This window comes from Azolla caroliniana, unplaced genomic scaffold (assembly GCF_043228905.1).
Source record: "Azolla caroliniana isolate FFs.n. ecotype wild unplaced genomic scaffold, voAzoCaro1.0.p SCAF_16, whole genome shotgun sequence".
Classification (NCBI taxonomy): Eukaryota; Viridiplantae; Streptophyta; class Polypodiopsida; order Salviniales; family Salviniaceae; genus Azolla; species Azolla caroliniana.
Window position 1 is genome coordinate 942,097 of NW_028230451.1, and position 15,142 is coordinate 957,238.

The 15,142-nt window shown below is 40.8% G+C and overlaps 3 protein-coding genes across 3 annotated transcripts; 1 reads left to right on the forward strand and 2 right to left on the reverse strand.

Annotated features, from left to right (window-relative positions):
• Positions 1–1,105: 1,105 nt before the first annotated feature.
• On the reverse strand, positions 1,106–4,356 carry LOC147853431 (pentatricopeptide repeat-containing protein At3g09040, mitochondrial-like). Its single transcript, XM_087332352.1, has one exon. The coding sequence runs from the start codon at positions 4,185–4,187 to the stop codon at positions 1,719–1,721; it is 2,469 nt and encodes an 822-aa protein (XP_087188478.1). The 5' UTR covers positions 4,188–4,356; the 3' UTR covers positions 1,106–1,718.
• A 2,582-nt stretch (positions 4,357–6,938) lies between these two features.
• On the forward strand, positions 6,939–12,179 carry LOC147853432 (protein NRT1/ PTR FAMILY 8.1-like). The gene is made up of 5 exons (XM_087332177.1): positions 6,939–7,106; positions 7,336–7,553; positions 7,818–8,404; positions 8,486–9,053; positions 11,516–12,179. The coding sequence occupies exons 1-5, from the start codon at positions 6,995–6,997 to the stop codon at positions 11,882–11,884; spliced, it is 1,854 nt and encodes a 617-aa protein (XP_087188303.1). The 5' UTR covers positions 6,939–6,994; the 3' UTR covers positions 11,885–12,179.
• Positions 12,180–13,078: 899 nt separating this feature from the next.
• On the reverse strand, positions 13,079–15,142 carry LOC147853433 (uncharacterized). Its single transcript, XM_087331852.1, has 2 exons — positions 13,537–15,142; positions 13,079–13,388 (listed from the first exon to the last, which is right to left on the reverse strand). Exons 1-2 carry the CDS (start codon positions 15,075–15,077, stop codon positions 13,184–13,186), a joined length of 1,746 nt encoding a protein of 581 aa, XP_087187978.1. The 5' UTR covers positions 15,078–15,142; the 3' UTR covers positions 13,079–13,183.

Consider the following 15,142-nt stretch of genomic DNA (forward strand, 5'->3'; position numbering starts at 1 on the left):
ATAACAATATTTTTTTAAGCACACAGGAAATCTAGTTTCTTGCAAAGGACATCATTTTAAAATAAATGTTACGGAATTGAAGTATGGTTCCTATTGGATATAATAAAGATCAATAGAGGAATAATGTACAAAAAAGGGTGTGGTCTTCACAATGTCATTCATAGAGGTATTTTGCATTGCGATCGGTTCAATTTTCAACTTTAAAAAGCAACCGAGTAGATTTGACTCTAATGAAGGTTCATCTCTTGTTCTAATTTTTAAAACAATATACAAGCATCATGATTAACCATCGACTGTTGGCATAAATATATTGTGAAATTCAAGTAGCATCACATGTTTAACCCTTTCTAATTTGGAACATCGTTCTCATTCCAAACCTTGTATTTGAGGGTTGGAGATTGCATGCACGCCCAACCACGTTCCGGTTCATGCTATTATGTACTTGGAAAGTCGTTGGGAAGCACATTCCCAATAATAAATGAGAAAATAAAATTTTAGGTGTCCCTATTCCCATCCACCTACCCAAATTTATGTCCTCGTTCCTCAAACGTTTCCGTTCCACGTAACTATGGTTTATGTACAGCACCCCACACCCTTAGTACTTCATTGAAAGTTGTAATGAATTACCAGCAATAACAATCATACCCTCATAATTCCTTACAAATTGTTATTGCTTCGTCTTGCTCAAATTCAAAAGGACCGACAATCAAATGTGCTCAAATTCAAATGGACCTACAATCAAATATTGGTGCTCGAATTCAAAATGATTTTATGAGCATTACAAAACGACAAAAAAGAAACTACAAAAACAATTTACAAGGAAAAATGAGTAGTGTGATTTTTTATACACTTTACATTCATTTGATATGGATAATGGATACCACAATAACCTTTCTTTAACTTTGCTTCTCCTAGATATTTATTTTGTATATTTTAAGCTCTACTTTACTTGTACCTATCATTCCTATAGCATTGTAATTTGATCACAAAGTAGTAACGCAGAGAAGCTCTGTGTTGTTTAGGTACAATATTTAGTTAAATTTGTAACCGTCAATAACTAATATTGTTCCACATGTAGTTGGTCTTGACAACTTTCATGCAATGATTATTTGAATGTGCACAGCTTCATTATAAATCCACATGTTCCACTTGGAGATGTAATTTGCTGCTTCATATTCCATTATTTCATCTCCTTTGGTAGAGACTTGTCCAAACCTCCATTACGATAATGCTTCTCCTCACTCAGAAAATTCAGTCACTTTCGTCAAAACATATCAGGCCACATCTCGATACACCAGACAGAACATCACTTTATCAAGGAATTGCGTTCATGAATGCATCTGATGAGCCTTTTTCACTCATGTTCACGTTAGCAACAACCTCCTTAATTGGGCACCATTAATTTATACAGGCATCTCTCTTCTCCACCAAGCTGTTCGTGGCATATTGTGACAGATATTCTGGCATTTTCTCAAGAAACCAGCCGCTTAACCTTTCTTCCATAACTCATTGAATTGCAATTGAGCATATTTGGAATGAATCACAATATTTATGAATGAATGAATGACAATATTTATGAATAGTTTTCATCCCTACAATGCAGCAATAAGTCTGCAGTATCTCCAAGGATGCTTTTCCCAAGCTCATCTATTTTCACAGTCAGCTATTCACATTGCATGCTCAAAGACATTAAACCCATTTTCGACTTGCTCATCAATTCACATTGTGTGTTCAAAGGCTGCTCTTCCAAGCACTACGTTACCCCATTTTCTACAAGCATCCAGAACATTACACCACATGGTGAGACTAGGACGAAAAGGGGTTTTCTCAATCATTGTTACAACACTATCTAACTGACCTGCCTGGCCCAGAAGTTCAACCATACAAATGTAATGCTCTTGTGTTGGATGAATGCCATAATATTGCACCATGATGTTAAAATATGCTGGGGCCTTATTAACCAGACCGGCATGATTGCATGCATTAAGGAGACACAAGAATGTGACGAAATTCGGTCTCTGTCCTTCTCTTTCCATTCTTTCAATGATACTAAGGACACTTTCAATCTCTCCTAGCTGTGCATATCCAGTAATTAATGCATTCCATGAGATAACATCTTTCATGGGAAGCTCATGAAATACCTCTTCTGCCTTCACAGAGAAACCGCATTTGGCATACATATCGACCACAGCATTCCCAACAACAAGCTCGCTTCTTAACATCTCTGTCCTTGCAGCCTCTGCATGTAACCCTGTACCCTTGTCAATAGCACCAATAATGCTACAAGCTTTCAAACAGCAAATCAATGTGACGTTGTTCGGAAACACCCCATCTGTTTGCATCTGTTCAAAGCAGGCCAATGCTTCCCTACAACATTCATGTTCAGTATATCCAGTTATTAGTGCCGTCCATGAGACAACATCTCTTACAGTTAGCTTGTCAAACACCTCTTGGGCTTTGGAAAGCCAACCACATTTCCCATACATGTCAACTAATGCATTCCCAATGGTAACATGTGTTGCAATTGACCCTTGTCTAGCAATATCAGCGTGTATCTCTCTTCCCTTATCAATAGCTCTCATATTAGAACAAGCTTTCATGCAGCAAATAAATGTAACTGTATCTGGAGAGAATCCCTCAAGCTGCATCATCTCAAAGCACTTTAATGCTTCCTCGTTATGCTGTTGTTCAACATATCCTGCAATAAGTACATTCCATGAAACCACATCTCGTGCTGGAAGTTTCCAAAGCACTTCTTCAGCTTTTGAAAGCAGGTTACATTTAGCATACATATCTATCAGTGCATTTCCAACAACAAGGTCCTTCTCCAATAAGTTTCTTCTTGAGATCTCATCATGAATTTCTTTACCCTTGTCTTTGTCCCCAATACTACCACAAGCTTTAAGGGCATATGTGAATGTCCCAACATCGGGAGGGACCTGTTCTGATTTCATTTCTTCAAAACAGTTGAGTGCCTCCTCATCACATTTAGCTTTGGTATAAGCTGCCATTAGCACATTCCATGAGATGACATCTCGTACTGGAAGCCTATCAAATACTTCACGAGCTTCTGCAACCATTCCAAACTTGGCATACATATCAATCAGTGCATTCCCTAGAATAAGATCCCTTTCCAACAAGCCTTTCCAGACAATCTCAATATGCATCTGTTTACCCTTTCCTTTAGATCCCCAGGCAGCACAAGCTACAGTGCCATAAACGAATGTTACGCTGTCAGGGAAGACACCCTCAACTTGCATCTGTTCGAATTTGTGCAGTGCTTCTGCACTCCTCATATTCTTCACATAGCTTGCAATTAATGCAGTCCAAGAAACAATATCATGAATTGGAAGCTTGTCGAATGATTCTTGAGCTTGTCTCAGTAAACCAAATTCGGCATACATATCGATCAAAGCATTTCCAACCATGAGGTCTTTTACAGGGATCCCTTTTCTATCAATTTCCATATGTGTTTCAAGACCCATGCCCAAGGCTCCAAGTCTACCACAAGATTTCAAGACGAAAACAAATGTGACAGCATTCGGGGGTACTCCCTCAAATTGCATTTGTTTGAAATAGTTCAGTGCTTTAGAGTAATCCTTATGCTTGACATATCCTGCACCTAATGTGGTCCACGAGACCACATCCCTAATTGGGAGCTTATCAAATACTCTTTCGGCTTCCGAGAGGAAACCACATTTTGCATACATGTCTATGAGCGTGTTTCCAAGGAAAATGTCTCTTTCCACTAATCCCATCCGTTCAGCATCTTTATGTATATCACGTCCTCTTGCCATATCTTTCAACTTAGCACAAGCCTTAAGTAATGCTATAAAGGTAAAGACAAATGCAGGTATGGAATGCTCTTGCATTTGGTGGTAGAGATCAAGTGCAAGCTTCAGTTTCCCAGATTGCACGTATGCAATGACCAGAGCATTCCAGGCCTTGTTATTTGGATGGAGTAGTCTGTCAAAGAGAGAGCGAGCAAGGCATAATTTCCCAGCATCTACCAATATCAGGATCAGGTAGCTCCCAAGCGATGCATTACCTTGCACGCCCATTTTGCAACTGAGCGCGTGCAGGAGGTGCAAGGCATGAGCTGGAAGCCTCCTCCCTTTGCTACCATAGGCCACCTCCATAGCCGCTGCCATGGCCAGGAGGAGGTGGATGGAGACATTGGGTGGCATACCTTGCTCGTCCTCTGTCGATGGAGCTCGATGATAATCTCCCTCTAGTCCGTCTCTCCCGCTCTCATGGAGGCTGCGGCGTGTACAATCGCGGACAGGGCCCACGTTTCAGATTTCTGTACTGTGGAGAACATTCTCTGCGTCCCTGCGCATGTGCGGGGAACGGAGAACCCCTCCCTCCCCTCTGCAAGTAATGGCCACTGCCTGAATCAAGAACTGTGTCGGACGGGAATCATCAGAGCATGTATGTAGTAATGTAGATGCCTCCCAGCAAAATGGGAAACCTCTAAAATCCAAGTGAATTCATTCATTCATTCATTCATCACTCACATTCGTTTTGTGCTCTCATGAAAGAAAGCAAAAAAGCCTTTGGGTGGGTGGGTTATGGAACAAAAGGCCCGGGAAAGTTAACGTCCACAAGAAGAAGAAGAAGAAGAAGGGCGAGCTCGATAGATGCCTTCTCCATTGCCTCTGCTTCTATTGATTTGTAAAGTTGATGCCTCGACAAGAACATTTCAGAGTTTCAAACCATCTCTTTTGCTCGAAATGCAGTTATGGTATAGATGATAGACACTCATTGCCGTATATTCGAAGCATTGGACATGGAGGAAGCACATGTTTGATTGTCTTATGAGAAAGGTTGTTGGACAACGTCGCCTCCAACTCTGTTACGCTTTGTTGTGCCTTGCTTGAAAGCTTGTGGATGTGTTGAGCATCTAAGTAAAGGTATAGAGATGAACCTGAAATGATAGCTAGGTTGTTCCTTAATGTGCACAAAATATAACAACTTGGCACACATGGCAATAACAATATACACTCAAGATGTAGACTTCATACTTATCAACGGAAAATCTTGTGAGGAGACATAATACTTAGCAAGGAATTATTTCATTTCCGCAATGACTATAATGATACTATAAACTGAATGATCTACTAGCTAAGAGCGTATTATTTGTGTTCACTTCCACATATGCAAGATAAGAGCATGAGGACGATTTCTGAATTAGACCAAAATAAGACAAAGAATTGTAATAGAATAAATGATAATGGCATATATAACTCATAACCAAGTAAATTTATATCTCAATCTTTGACTCTTTTGAATATTGTAACAATGAATTCATAGATCAAACGTTCATTCTTCATTCTACTACTCTATCTAATCCATATACTTTTAAAAAAAGGGGGTTTATAAATTCCAATACATTTTCATGTTACACAAAATGATATGTCTGCTAAAAGATATTCAACTTGAGCCTCGTCATTATCGACGTAGACCTTTTCTCTATTATAGGACCCAAGCAACGTTAGAAATGCACCTTTTCAGCCTCCCTTGTGGTAGTAGTTTCTACATGTCACAATAAAGCTAATAACGTGTGTTAGTGTTTGACGTATGCTAATGCTAACATTGCAATGGTGGATGGAGCTAGTGGGAAATAGTAGAGCAACACATTGTCCGACATTTCTTTTTTGAAAAGGAAAGTAGGAAAGATAAGGGTAGAAAATAGCAAGTACACAAATATACCATCTACTACAAAGGGGGAAATAGAAATGAACATGGATGAATTGACACTAGTCAGTGGACATGGTCTAAAGGAATAACCAAATAAACGCATGTGATTACTATGATGGGTATGATGTCACATCATGGATTTGAAAAACAAAGGGAGGAAGATGTAGGAAGGAGATGGTATAGGAAGAAAGCAACACACCTAACCAAGTTTGGGGTTGCGTCATCATAGTGTTGAAGGAAAGGGCCTGGGTTAGTTAGTGGGGGGGCTCAAAGTTGTACTTGACACTTAAAAGAACAACATGAGTTGGGCTCAAAGCACACAAGGGGATAAGAAGTATTCGTAAGGTTTTAATGAATGGGCCAAAACGAGATGTATGGAGTAGAAGAATGAAATGAAGCCTCCTCTTGTTGTTGTTCGAATGAAATCCATCTATGTTTGCATTTGCATTATTAAAAGTAGATCACATTTGTATGTATAGACGCTCTCTAAAAATTGATGTATTTTATATGATTAAAAACTATTCAATGATTTTCTCGAATACATGAGAGGGGTACGTTGGTGATTCTTGAAAACATAAAAGTGGTAAGAGAGGTAATGATAAAAATGAAGAAGTTCGAGCTTCAAGAATATATTCGTTGAACAAAAGTTTAAAAAAAAGGGGAAAGCTAATCAACACAACAAAACAAGACATTTACGTGCTAAACGACACACACACACACACATTACAGTGAAAACAATTCCTTTTAGAGATCGAATACTTATAAGTCCCCAACAAATGGGGTCTAGTAAAAACGATGGCTTGCAATAGAGACTCTCTTTGCCTACCTAATCCAAGGCGCTCGTAGTAGGCTCAAGGACCTTGGATACACACATAGAGTGCGTGGGGGTATGTATGTCTGTACTTATATGTATATAGATCGTCAAGATGAGGGCAAGAAGCAAGAGGCAAAAGGAAGGACCACCAGAATTTGTGTTACCCCCCACCCCCACCCCCAAAAAGCACAAAAACCAATTAATTCATTGAGAACCAATATGAATTGATGTGTACTTGTAGAGGTATAAACCTCCAAAAACATCCCACTCCACTTTATCATTTTATTGCTCACACAAGAATGCCCCCAACTTTACGTTATTCTTCATGGATGCCCTTGACCAAAGAAACACAATGGCAATTATAAACACCCTCTTTCTCCCTCTCTGTGTGTGCGTGCGTGCGCGTGTGTGTATTATATATATACGTATAGTGTGTGTAAAAAACTACTGGGAGGCTAATTCCGTGATTTCGCGAAAACCATGATGGATATTCCAGTGCCGGACGACGTGGAAGTCCGTGACGCCGCAGGCCATCCAGCCGGCGTCCATCTCCGAGCTTCCGGCGGCAAGAAGGCATCATTCTTCATCATCGGTGATTCATCCATCCATGGCTATGCTGTGCTCCATCCCCTCTCACTTCACCTTCATATATAATATAATTGAGCATTGCGTTGCCCCCCTTGTTCCACGCTTACCCTCAGATCTCTCTCTCTCTCTCTCTCTCTCTCTCTCTCTCTCTCTCTCTCTCTCTCTCTCTGTGCTCTGTGTATAATATAGATATAAATAAATAAATAAATATATATATGGCCATGTTTCCGCAGGAGTGGAGCTGAGCGAGAGGTTAGCCTACTACGCCATTCAATCCAATCTTCTCAATTACCTCATCCAAGTCCTCCAGGAGAGCAGCTCTGACGCCATCAAGAATGTCACCGTCTGGACAGGAGTCACTCTGGTCGTGCCCATCATGGGAGGCTTCATCGCCGACGCTTATTGGGGACGGTACTGGACCATTGCCATCCTCACAATCGTCTATTTATTGGTATAGCTATCCAATCCCCCCCCTTCCAATCGCTATATTTCATCTGCTCCATAATTATATATTCTGGAATTCCTTCATCTCGCTAAGTACGATTAGCGACCCCCCCACCAACCAATCCATCCATGTGTAATCTGCCAGCGCTTGGATCCATCATTTTTGGATGTTTACTAGCTTGAATTGATCGATTTCAGGGGAATCTGTTTAATTAATCGTATTTCAGTTTTCTTTTAAATTAACTTTTTAGCGTCAATGCTCATGACATAGGGCTTGCTACTGCTCACCCTCTCGGTTTCAATTCCGCATCTCAAGCCTATCAGGTGCGCCGCCACCGCCGCCTCTGCGGTGGCGGCGACAGCTGGTGGATGCCCTAACCCCAAACCCTACCAAGTCGGCTTCTTCTACTTCTCTCTGTACCTGGTCTCACTGGGGACGGGCGGGATAAAACCATGCCTGGAGGCGTTCGGAGCAGACCAGTTTGACGAGGCCGACCCAGAGGAGCGCAAGAGCAGGAGCTCCTTCTTCAACTGGTGGTATTTCGCGCTCTGTGTGGGTGGTCTGCTGGCCGTGACCGTCCTGGTCTATGTCGAAAACAACTGGAGCTGGACGCTGGGCTTCGGGATTCCCACGGTGGTCATGGCGATGGGTTGCCTCCTCTTCTTCAGCGGAAGGCGCCGCTACCGCCGGCAGCTTCCGGGCGGCAGCCCGCTAACGCAGGTGGCGCAAGTAGTGGTGGCGGCCATCCGGAACATGAATGCGGACCTGCCCGTCGATCCGCGCCACCTCCACGAAATCTATCGAGATCCTGCAGTCCCAGCAGCGAGCCGGCAACTGGAGCACACCGACAATATGAGGCAAGCCTGATAGTCTAATATTATGTTACGCAGAGAGATTTTTGTTTGTTTGTTTTTTAAAATTCTGATGGTTTCGGGTAGGTTCCTGGACAAGGCGGCAGTGAGGGGCGCGGAGTCGAAGCAGAGCTCACCCTGGCGGCTCTGCACGGTGACACAGGTGGAGGAGGTGAAGCTGGTGGCGCGGGTGGCGCCGGTGTGGCTCACCACGTTCACCTACGGGGTCCTGGTCGCGCAGACGAGCACGGTGTACGTGAGCCAAGTGGGCACAATGAAGACGGCGCTGGGCGGCGGCGGTTTCCACATACCGCCGGCGTCCTTCCAAGCTTTCATGACAGTGACGGTGCTGGTGCTGCTGCCCATCTACGACCGTGTTCTGGTGCCGGCCATGAGGCGGTGGACGGGCAACGAGCGTGGTATCACGACGCTTCAGCGCATCGGGGTGGGTCTCTGCTTCTCCTTGCTCTCGGTGGTGGTGGCGGCGATCGTGGATGAGCGCCGCCTCCGAGTGGCGGCCGCCGCTGGGCTGCTGGACAACCCCGCCAAGCTCACCCTGCCCATGTCTGGCTTTTGGACCCTCCCCCAGTTCATCCTAATGGGCGTTGCAGACGTGTTCACACTAGTGGGCCAACAAGAGTTCTTCTATGACCAGGTCGGTAGGGTTCATACGCATTCCTGGACACTCTCTATCTTACGTACATATATGTATGTACATAATATATACACGCATCGTGTGCGTGTGCGTGCCTATGTGTGCATGTCCCGTCCCTCAAGGGGTGTCGACACGACAAACATCGTTCTAGTTTGTGGCCAACTGGGGCTGGATATCACTCACTCATGGATCCTCACTCTATTTAATTTCGTATTGTACCCATGGGAAGTGACATTTCAAGAAAAGATGAGACAACATGACACCAAGAAGCAAGATAAATGCTAGGTTATTTGTGAATTGCTTCCTAATGTTAGCTTGTCAATACACGGAATCCTTCACGATTTACATTACGTAGTTAAGTGCTTGAGCAATGATAATGACAATCTTATTGTGGGATAACATGTGAAGTGCCACTTGATTATAGCCTATAGGTCTAGGGAGTGACTTCTTTCATGGTCCTCTTCATTGTCCATGATTTGAAAATATTTTGGGTTTTGAATTTTAAATTTTCGAAACCATTTGAGGTGTTAGGTATTCTTTGGTGACATGTTCCTTCACATAGCACGATTCAGTCCAAGCTAAGATACATACGTATCACGGGAGAGTTATTTTGAGGATAGAAGAACAAGACTTATTTTTCCAAATAGAAAGAATGATTAGGTTCAATTATTTTCATTATTTGTGGGACAATATCATATGAATCTTGAATTATCACCACTACAATCACTCCAACCTATGATTCTATGTATCATAATAATGTATACGTATAAAAGTCCTCATGGTTTTAGGTACAAAATAGTTCTCCCAAGCCCTCAGCCAATGGAAAGGCAATGCGTGTGTGCATGGAATTTGGTATCCATAGAGTAGAGGTATGGATACATGGATCTCCAACACTTCTACACCTAGTCATATCCCATTTCTGTAGATCATGCATGGTAGCTTCTAGTGTCTATAAAAAGGGTCGACTCTCTCTCTCTCTCTCTCTCTCTCTCTCTCTCTCTCTCTCTCTCTCTCTAGTTTGTTCTAGGCTCATATTTGAGTTGAAGTTTGATTTGCCCTTCAAAAAGGCTACTATATGTTGAGCTTGTCAAATGAAAAGCTTGTAGGTTGTAGCATAAGCGTTTTCCTATAGGGAAATTTAGCAAACTTAATCACAAAAATATGAATGATTGAATTTAAGGCTTCCAATTCCATGACAATTACGATGATTGGACCGTATGCTTCCCCAGATAATAAATAATTAAGTAAAAGGAGATTAATTGAGCATAAATTTGCTCCAATGGGAAGGCGATTGGACTCTTGAGGACCAACCAAGGGTAGTGAAGAAATAAAACACATAGCCATTTTGAGCATAAAGCTGTAAAATCTCACACATATTTTGGAGAAACGTCAAAAACCACAATATACCTTCACGTTCTCTAATATCTAGGACAATGCCCCCCGGTGAATTACATGTTTGGTCCATAGATCTAATATTGTTGATCAATGAGTCAATATCATGAAAGATTTGCAAACAATCAAACTTATATTTATACAATTACTAAAACATCACTATGGAAGTATCAAACACCGAATAGAAGTATGTAGCTTTTGTCATAAACGTCCGTATCATCTTTTCCTAGTCAACATAAGTAAAAAATGTATTAGAATAAAGGGTTTCATGGCTCCCAAACACAAAGCATCATAATATCTAAGGTATGCTTATTTACAATTGATTATTTCTCGTGGTAAAAGGTGATGGTGTAAGCATGAAAAGGTTGTTGATTAAGTTGTTTCTCTCAAGCTATGAGAGGGGTTTTCTAGATGCTTCTTTGTAGGTCGACAACCAACATTTGAGTAATAGTAGATCCTTAAAAGGTTGGTTGCCCCTAGGGATGAAGATGACCATTTGCCTTGGTATATATCACGTCTCACCATAAATCCACTCCTTTTAATGGCACAATCCACATATGATTGTTGGCCTTGTGAACCGTTCCATTATTGTGATTACTTTTTTAATTGAAGTTCCAATCAATTGTACCCTTGCTGGTAAAAGAGTATCTGAATATATACCCCTAAACCTACAAAAGCAAAGTATATACCCCTTTTACTTTTTAGCTTTTACATTGGTGTAATGTCAACTTTATCCCTTGTGGTTTTAAAAATAACACTATATACCCCTCGTAAGAAATCTACAAAAGAGAAGAATGCATACCCCTTTAGGTTTTAAGTGGGTGTAATGTCAAATCCCGTGCTTGCAATTTTATAAATAGATCACCGTGTCTCTCTAAGAAAATAAGAGATTCCTAAGAAATCCAATACATATTGTATTCATAAAAGCCTTCCCCTTAAATTAATTCAAGTATCTCATTTTCATTAACCTAAGGGTATGGTTGATAATATGGAATCAAATAAGAATGCTTAATGTTCATGTGCCATCTTTTATCTTCTACTTGTAGCAAAAAGAAATTCTAATTGTTTAGGTGCCGGATAGTATGAGGAGCTTGGGTATGGCATTGTATTTGAGTGCCAATGGTGTGGGCTACTTCGTTAGCACGCTAATACAATCGATCGTGAATTGGGCGTCCACGCGGAAGGGCGGGTCACCATGGATTCAACCCTATAGTGTGAACCGATCTCACTACGATTACTTCTTTTGGGTGTTGGCCGTGCTAAGCTCACTCAACTTGTTGGCGTTTTTGCTTGTTGCGTCCTCGTATCGCTACAAGCGTGTGAAAAGTCCCCACCATACATCATTTCACACATCAGGTGGCCTTAGTCACAAGGACAGCCTTCAACGCATCCACCATCGCCCCTCCAATGCAAGCCTTTCTAGTACCTCGTCACAATAGTCCTAATTTGTTCATATTTTCCGATTTTTTCATTATTTCTACTTCAATTATGTTACCTTATTAGACCTTCGTAGAACCATAAATATACTCAAATGCGTGCGTAAATGTTGTGCATCTCCATAAGCTTGGAATATGTCCTAGTATTCATACCTTTACTACAATTATATCCATGTCTCCTAAAATACAGGTTTTTTGTTGATTCACAAAATGCCTCTTTCTGTCTTTTTGTGCAACAAATTTTGTAACTAAAGCTAGTGCATCTATTAATAAGGAAATTTTATAATTCATTGGACGATCTTGATTCTCCATATTGGCATTGATACAAATTCCAAACTATGAATAATCACTCAATGTGGAACCAAGTTGTATATGGTTATCTTAGCTTTGGCACGCAGGAGATAGACAAATGTGGTATTGTGTAGGTCCCTCTGGGCCAACCTTAAGAATGAGGACATTATTTTAGTGAAAAAATACATAAATTTGCTACTAAGTCATAACAACTACAAAAGTATGCTGGCTTACGTTTCAAAATTAAGTATTAAAATATTGTTAGTGAAAGTTGAAGCTCCTAAGCACATGAAAGGTTTAAGGCTGAAAATTAAGTTCACTACTAATATACATTAAGGAATAATTTAGAAAATGAGTAGCCACATTTGCTTACTAATATCCTCTCTAATTAATCAGTGGGCTAGAAGTGATTTTGCTAAATTGTTCATGCTTGTAAGAGAAATTGGCCATATGCTAATTGGGACATCTAATACATCTATCTAATAATTGGGGATTTGGATCATATATAGACCCATTCTTCTACAAACAAAGACTTCAATGTCTCATACAATTGCTAAACGCACTTTACAAGTATTGTCTAACAATAGGATTTCAGTTGTTCAACCCATTGATAGAAATACTATCAACAAAATAAGCTTGATTGTTTGATATATAACTACCAAATGCACGTTTACAAGCATGTTGCCACTAGACAGTCTCTTTCATTATAATTTTTTTTTGGTAATGTCAAGAATCACTTGAAATAAGATTGATTCAAGTGGGCAATTAGATCAAGTGAGAGCTATTTTGCAGATTCCCACAAAGTCAGAATTGCAATGAGAGTAGCAAAAACCAGCGTGGAAGCCAACTAGAAGAGCCTCCACAGCCAATCTTTTTTCCCAATTATGTGCAATGGCAAAGTTCTAGTACACCATGCTTTTGGTCTTTATTTCTTTCTCAAGAGTTTTTGCCCAACATCAGTTCTTTAATGTCCATACCTTTTACTGTACAAATAAGGTAAGTAATGGATGTCTAGATTTTGTGTGAATCCCAGAGAAAGTGAGCATAGCTTGCTGCAAAGAAAGGATTCTTGGGATCTATACTTATAGCTGATTCATAAGCTTTTTCAGCTCGTCGTCGATCTTCTCGAGCTAGCCACAAAAAGCTCGCAAAACGATGGATTGTATCGCCATCACTTGGATCGCATTGGAGAGCTTGATTGAACAACTCCTCGGCTCTTTACATGCCCATTTTAGAAAGACCAAATATAAGAAAACAGTAATTTAAGAGAGTTAACTTGGCTGAACTCATGATCACATTATCAATGCTTATAAACACTAGATTAAATAGATCATAGGAGAAGACATTGGTTCCTATAAATATACCTGTCATGATCTTTTCGGACGAGGAACATGAATTGGGCATAGTTTGCAAGCACCATTGGGTCCATATTGGAATCATGGTTGCTTAATGCATATTGATATGCCAGATCTGTCCTATCATAACAAGGATACTTATCCTCTTCAAAAAGATCACGATTAATGATATTTTGATCCATGGGAGAATTGGAACACATTATGTTTTCTTGTGCACTGATATTGGAAGCAATATTTGGGTGAGTTATGCGTTCGCTTTCATCTTCTTTCCTTGAATCCACTCTAAGAGAAGTACTAGTTCCATCTCTAGAATGTTTCACATTCGAAGATGATGAAAGATTAAGGGTCCACTCTTCGCATGCTATGGTTGATGCCGAAGAAAGCCCTGAAACTTTATCTGAGGAAATTTTATCCTGGATCGAATATGTCGCTTTATTGATGTCATTAGAAGAATTAATACTATCATTAGAATCACCATAGCCACCTCCAACTATTTTCCCAATCGGCCTTCCACCTCCATTACCGAACCATCCAATCTCATCGAAAATTTGATCAGTCCTCACAATATTGCTATCATTCAATGATGGACTAGATGTCATCCTCAGAGGACTTAATTCCATGTGTAAGGGATTCATTAAATTGGCCTCTAAGTTGGTGTTTTGGCCTCTAAGAAATGTTGTTGAAGGCATGGAGAGAGGAGCTGAATGTGATGGTGGAGGTAGATTGCTGGACATAGAAAATACTGTAAAATCAGTGAGAAATACCATGATTAGGATCATGAATTGGGGAGTGCAAGCGAAAACTTGTTGGAAAAGCCATAACAAGGATGCATGCATTTCTCGATTGACTCGACTGACGAGGCCATCAATGAGGTCTGCCTCTAATAAGTGTTGCTTTATATGAATTAAAGTATGGCTCTGAAGGGTTTTCATCATGAAGACCATCGATGAGAAAGCGGATTGCAAGGAATTCCCGAAGTGATTCGCGAAACCAGAGGGGGAACAAATTACACCAGGTTTCTCTGGCATCCTCTTTTGCTTTCTTTTCAGCATCTTAAGGGAGAGTGGTAGACCAACTCCTGCTATAGATACTTCATCACATGAATTATGTCGAGATAAGGAGGGGTTTTTCAGCTTCTCCGAGACAGAAAGCTGGCGTGAATCCGGAATACCCTGAATATTGTGTCGTTCTCCGACAAATCCATGTGGATCATAGTGATGATGATCCCGATCATGTGGACGATGCATACTGAGATGTTGATCACAATGGAATCCAGGATGGATTGATGTACAATCTTGGGTTAGGGCACTCTTATATGGAACCCTAAACTGTTCCATGTCCCCCTCATTCTTGTGAATGTTGTTATATGCGGCTGCAAGGATTAAACAACTTCTGAGCTTTTTCCTTGACATACAAAAAGAATGCTCGAGTGAAGAAGAAGTAGTTAGATAAGGAGCTGAGTAAGGACAGGTTATAGAAGAAGCATATTTAAATGGTTTAGAAGACAATACGGTGGCATCATTAGGCATGAGTTTAACCATTAAATCCATGTCCTCTCAGAAAACGCAGCAAACAGGCAGGCAGGGTATGCAACAGAGAGAAGAGTCAGACAGAG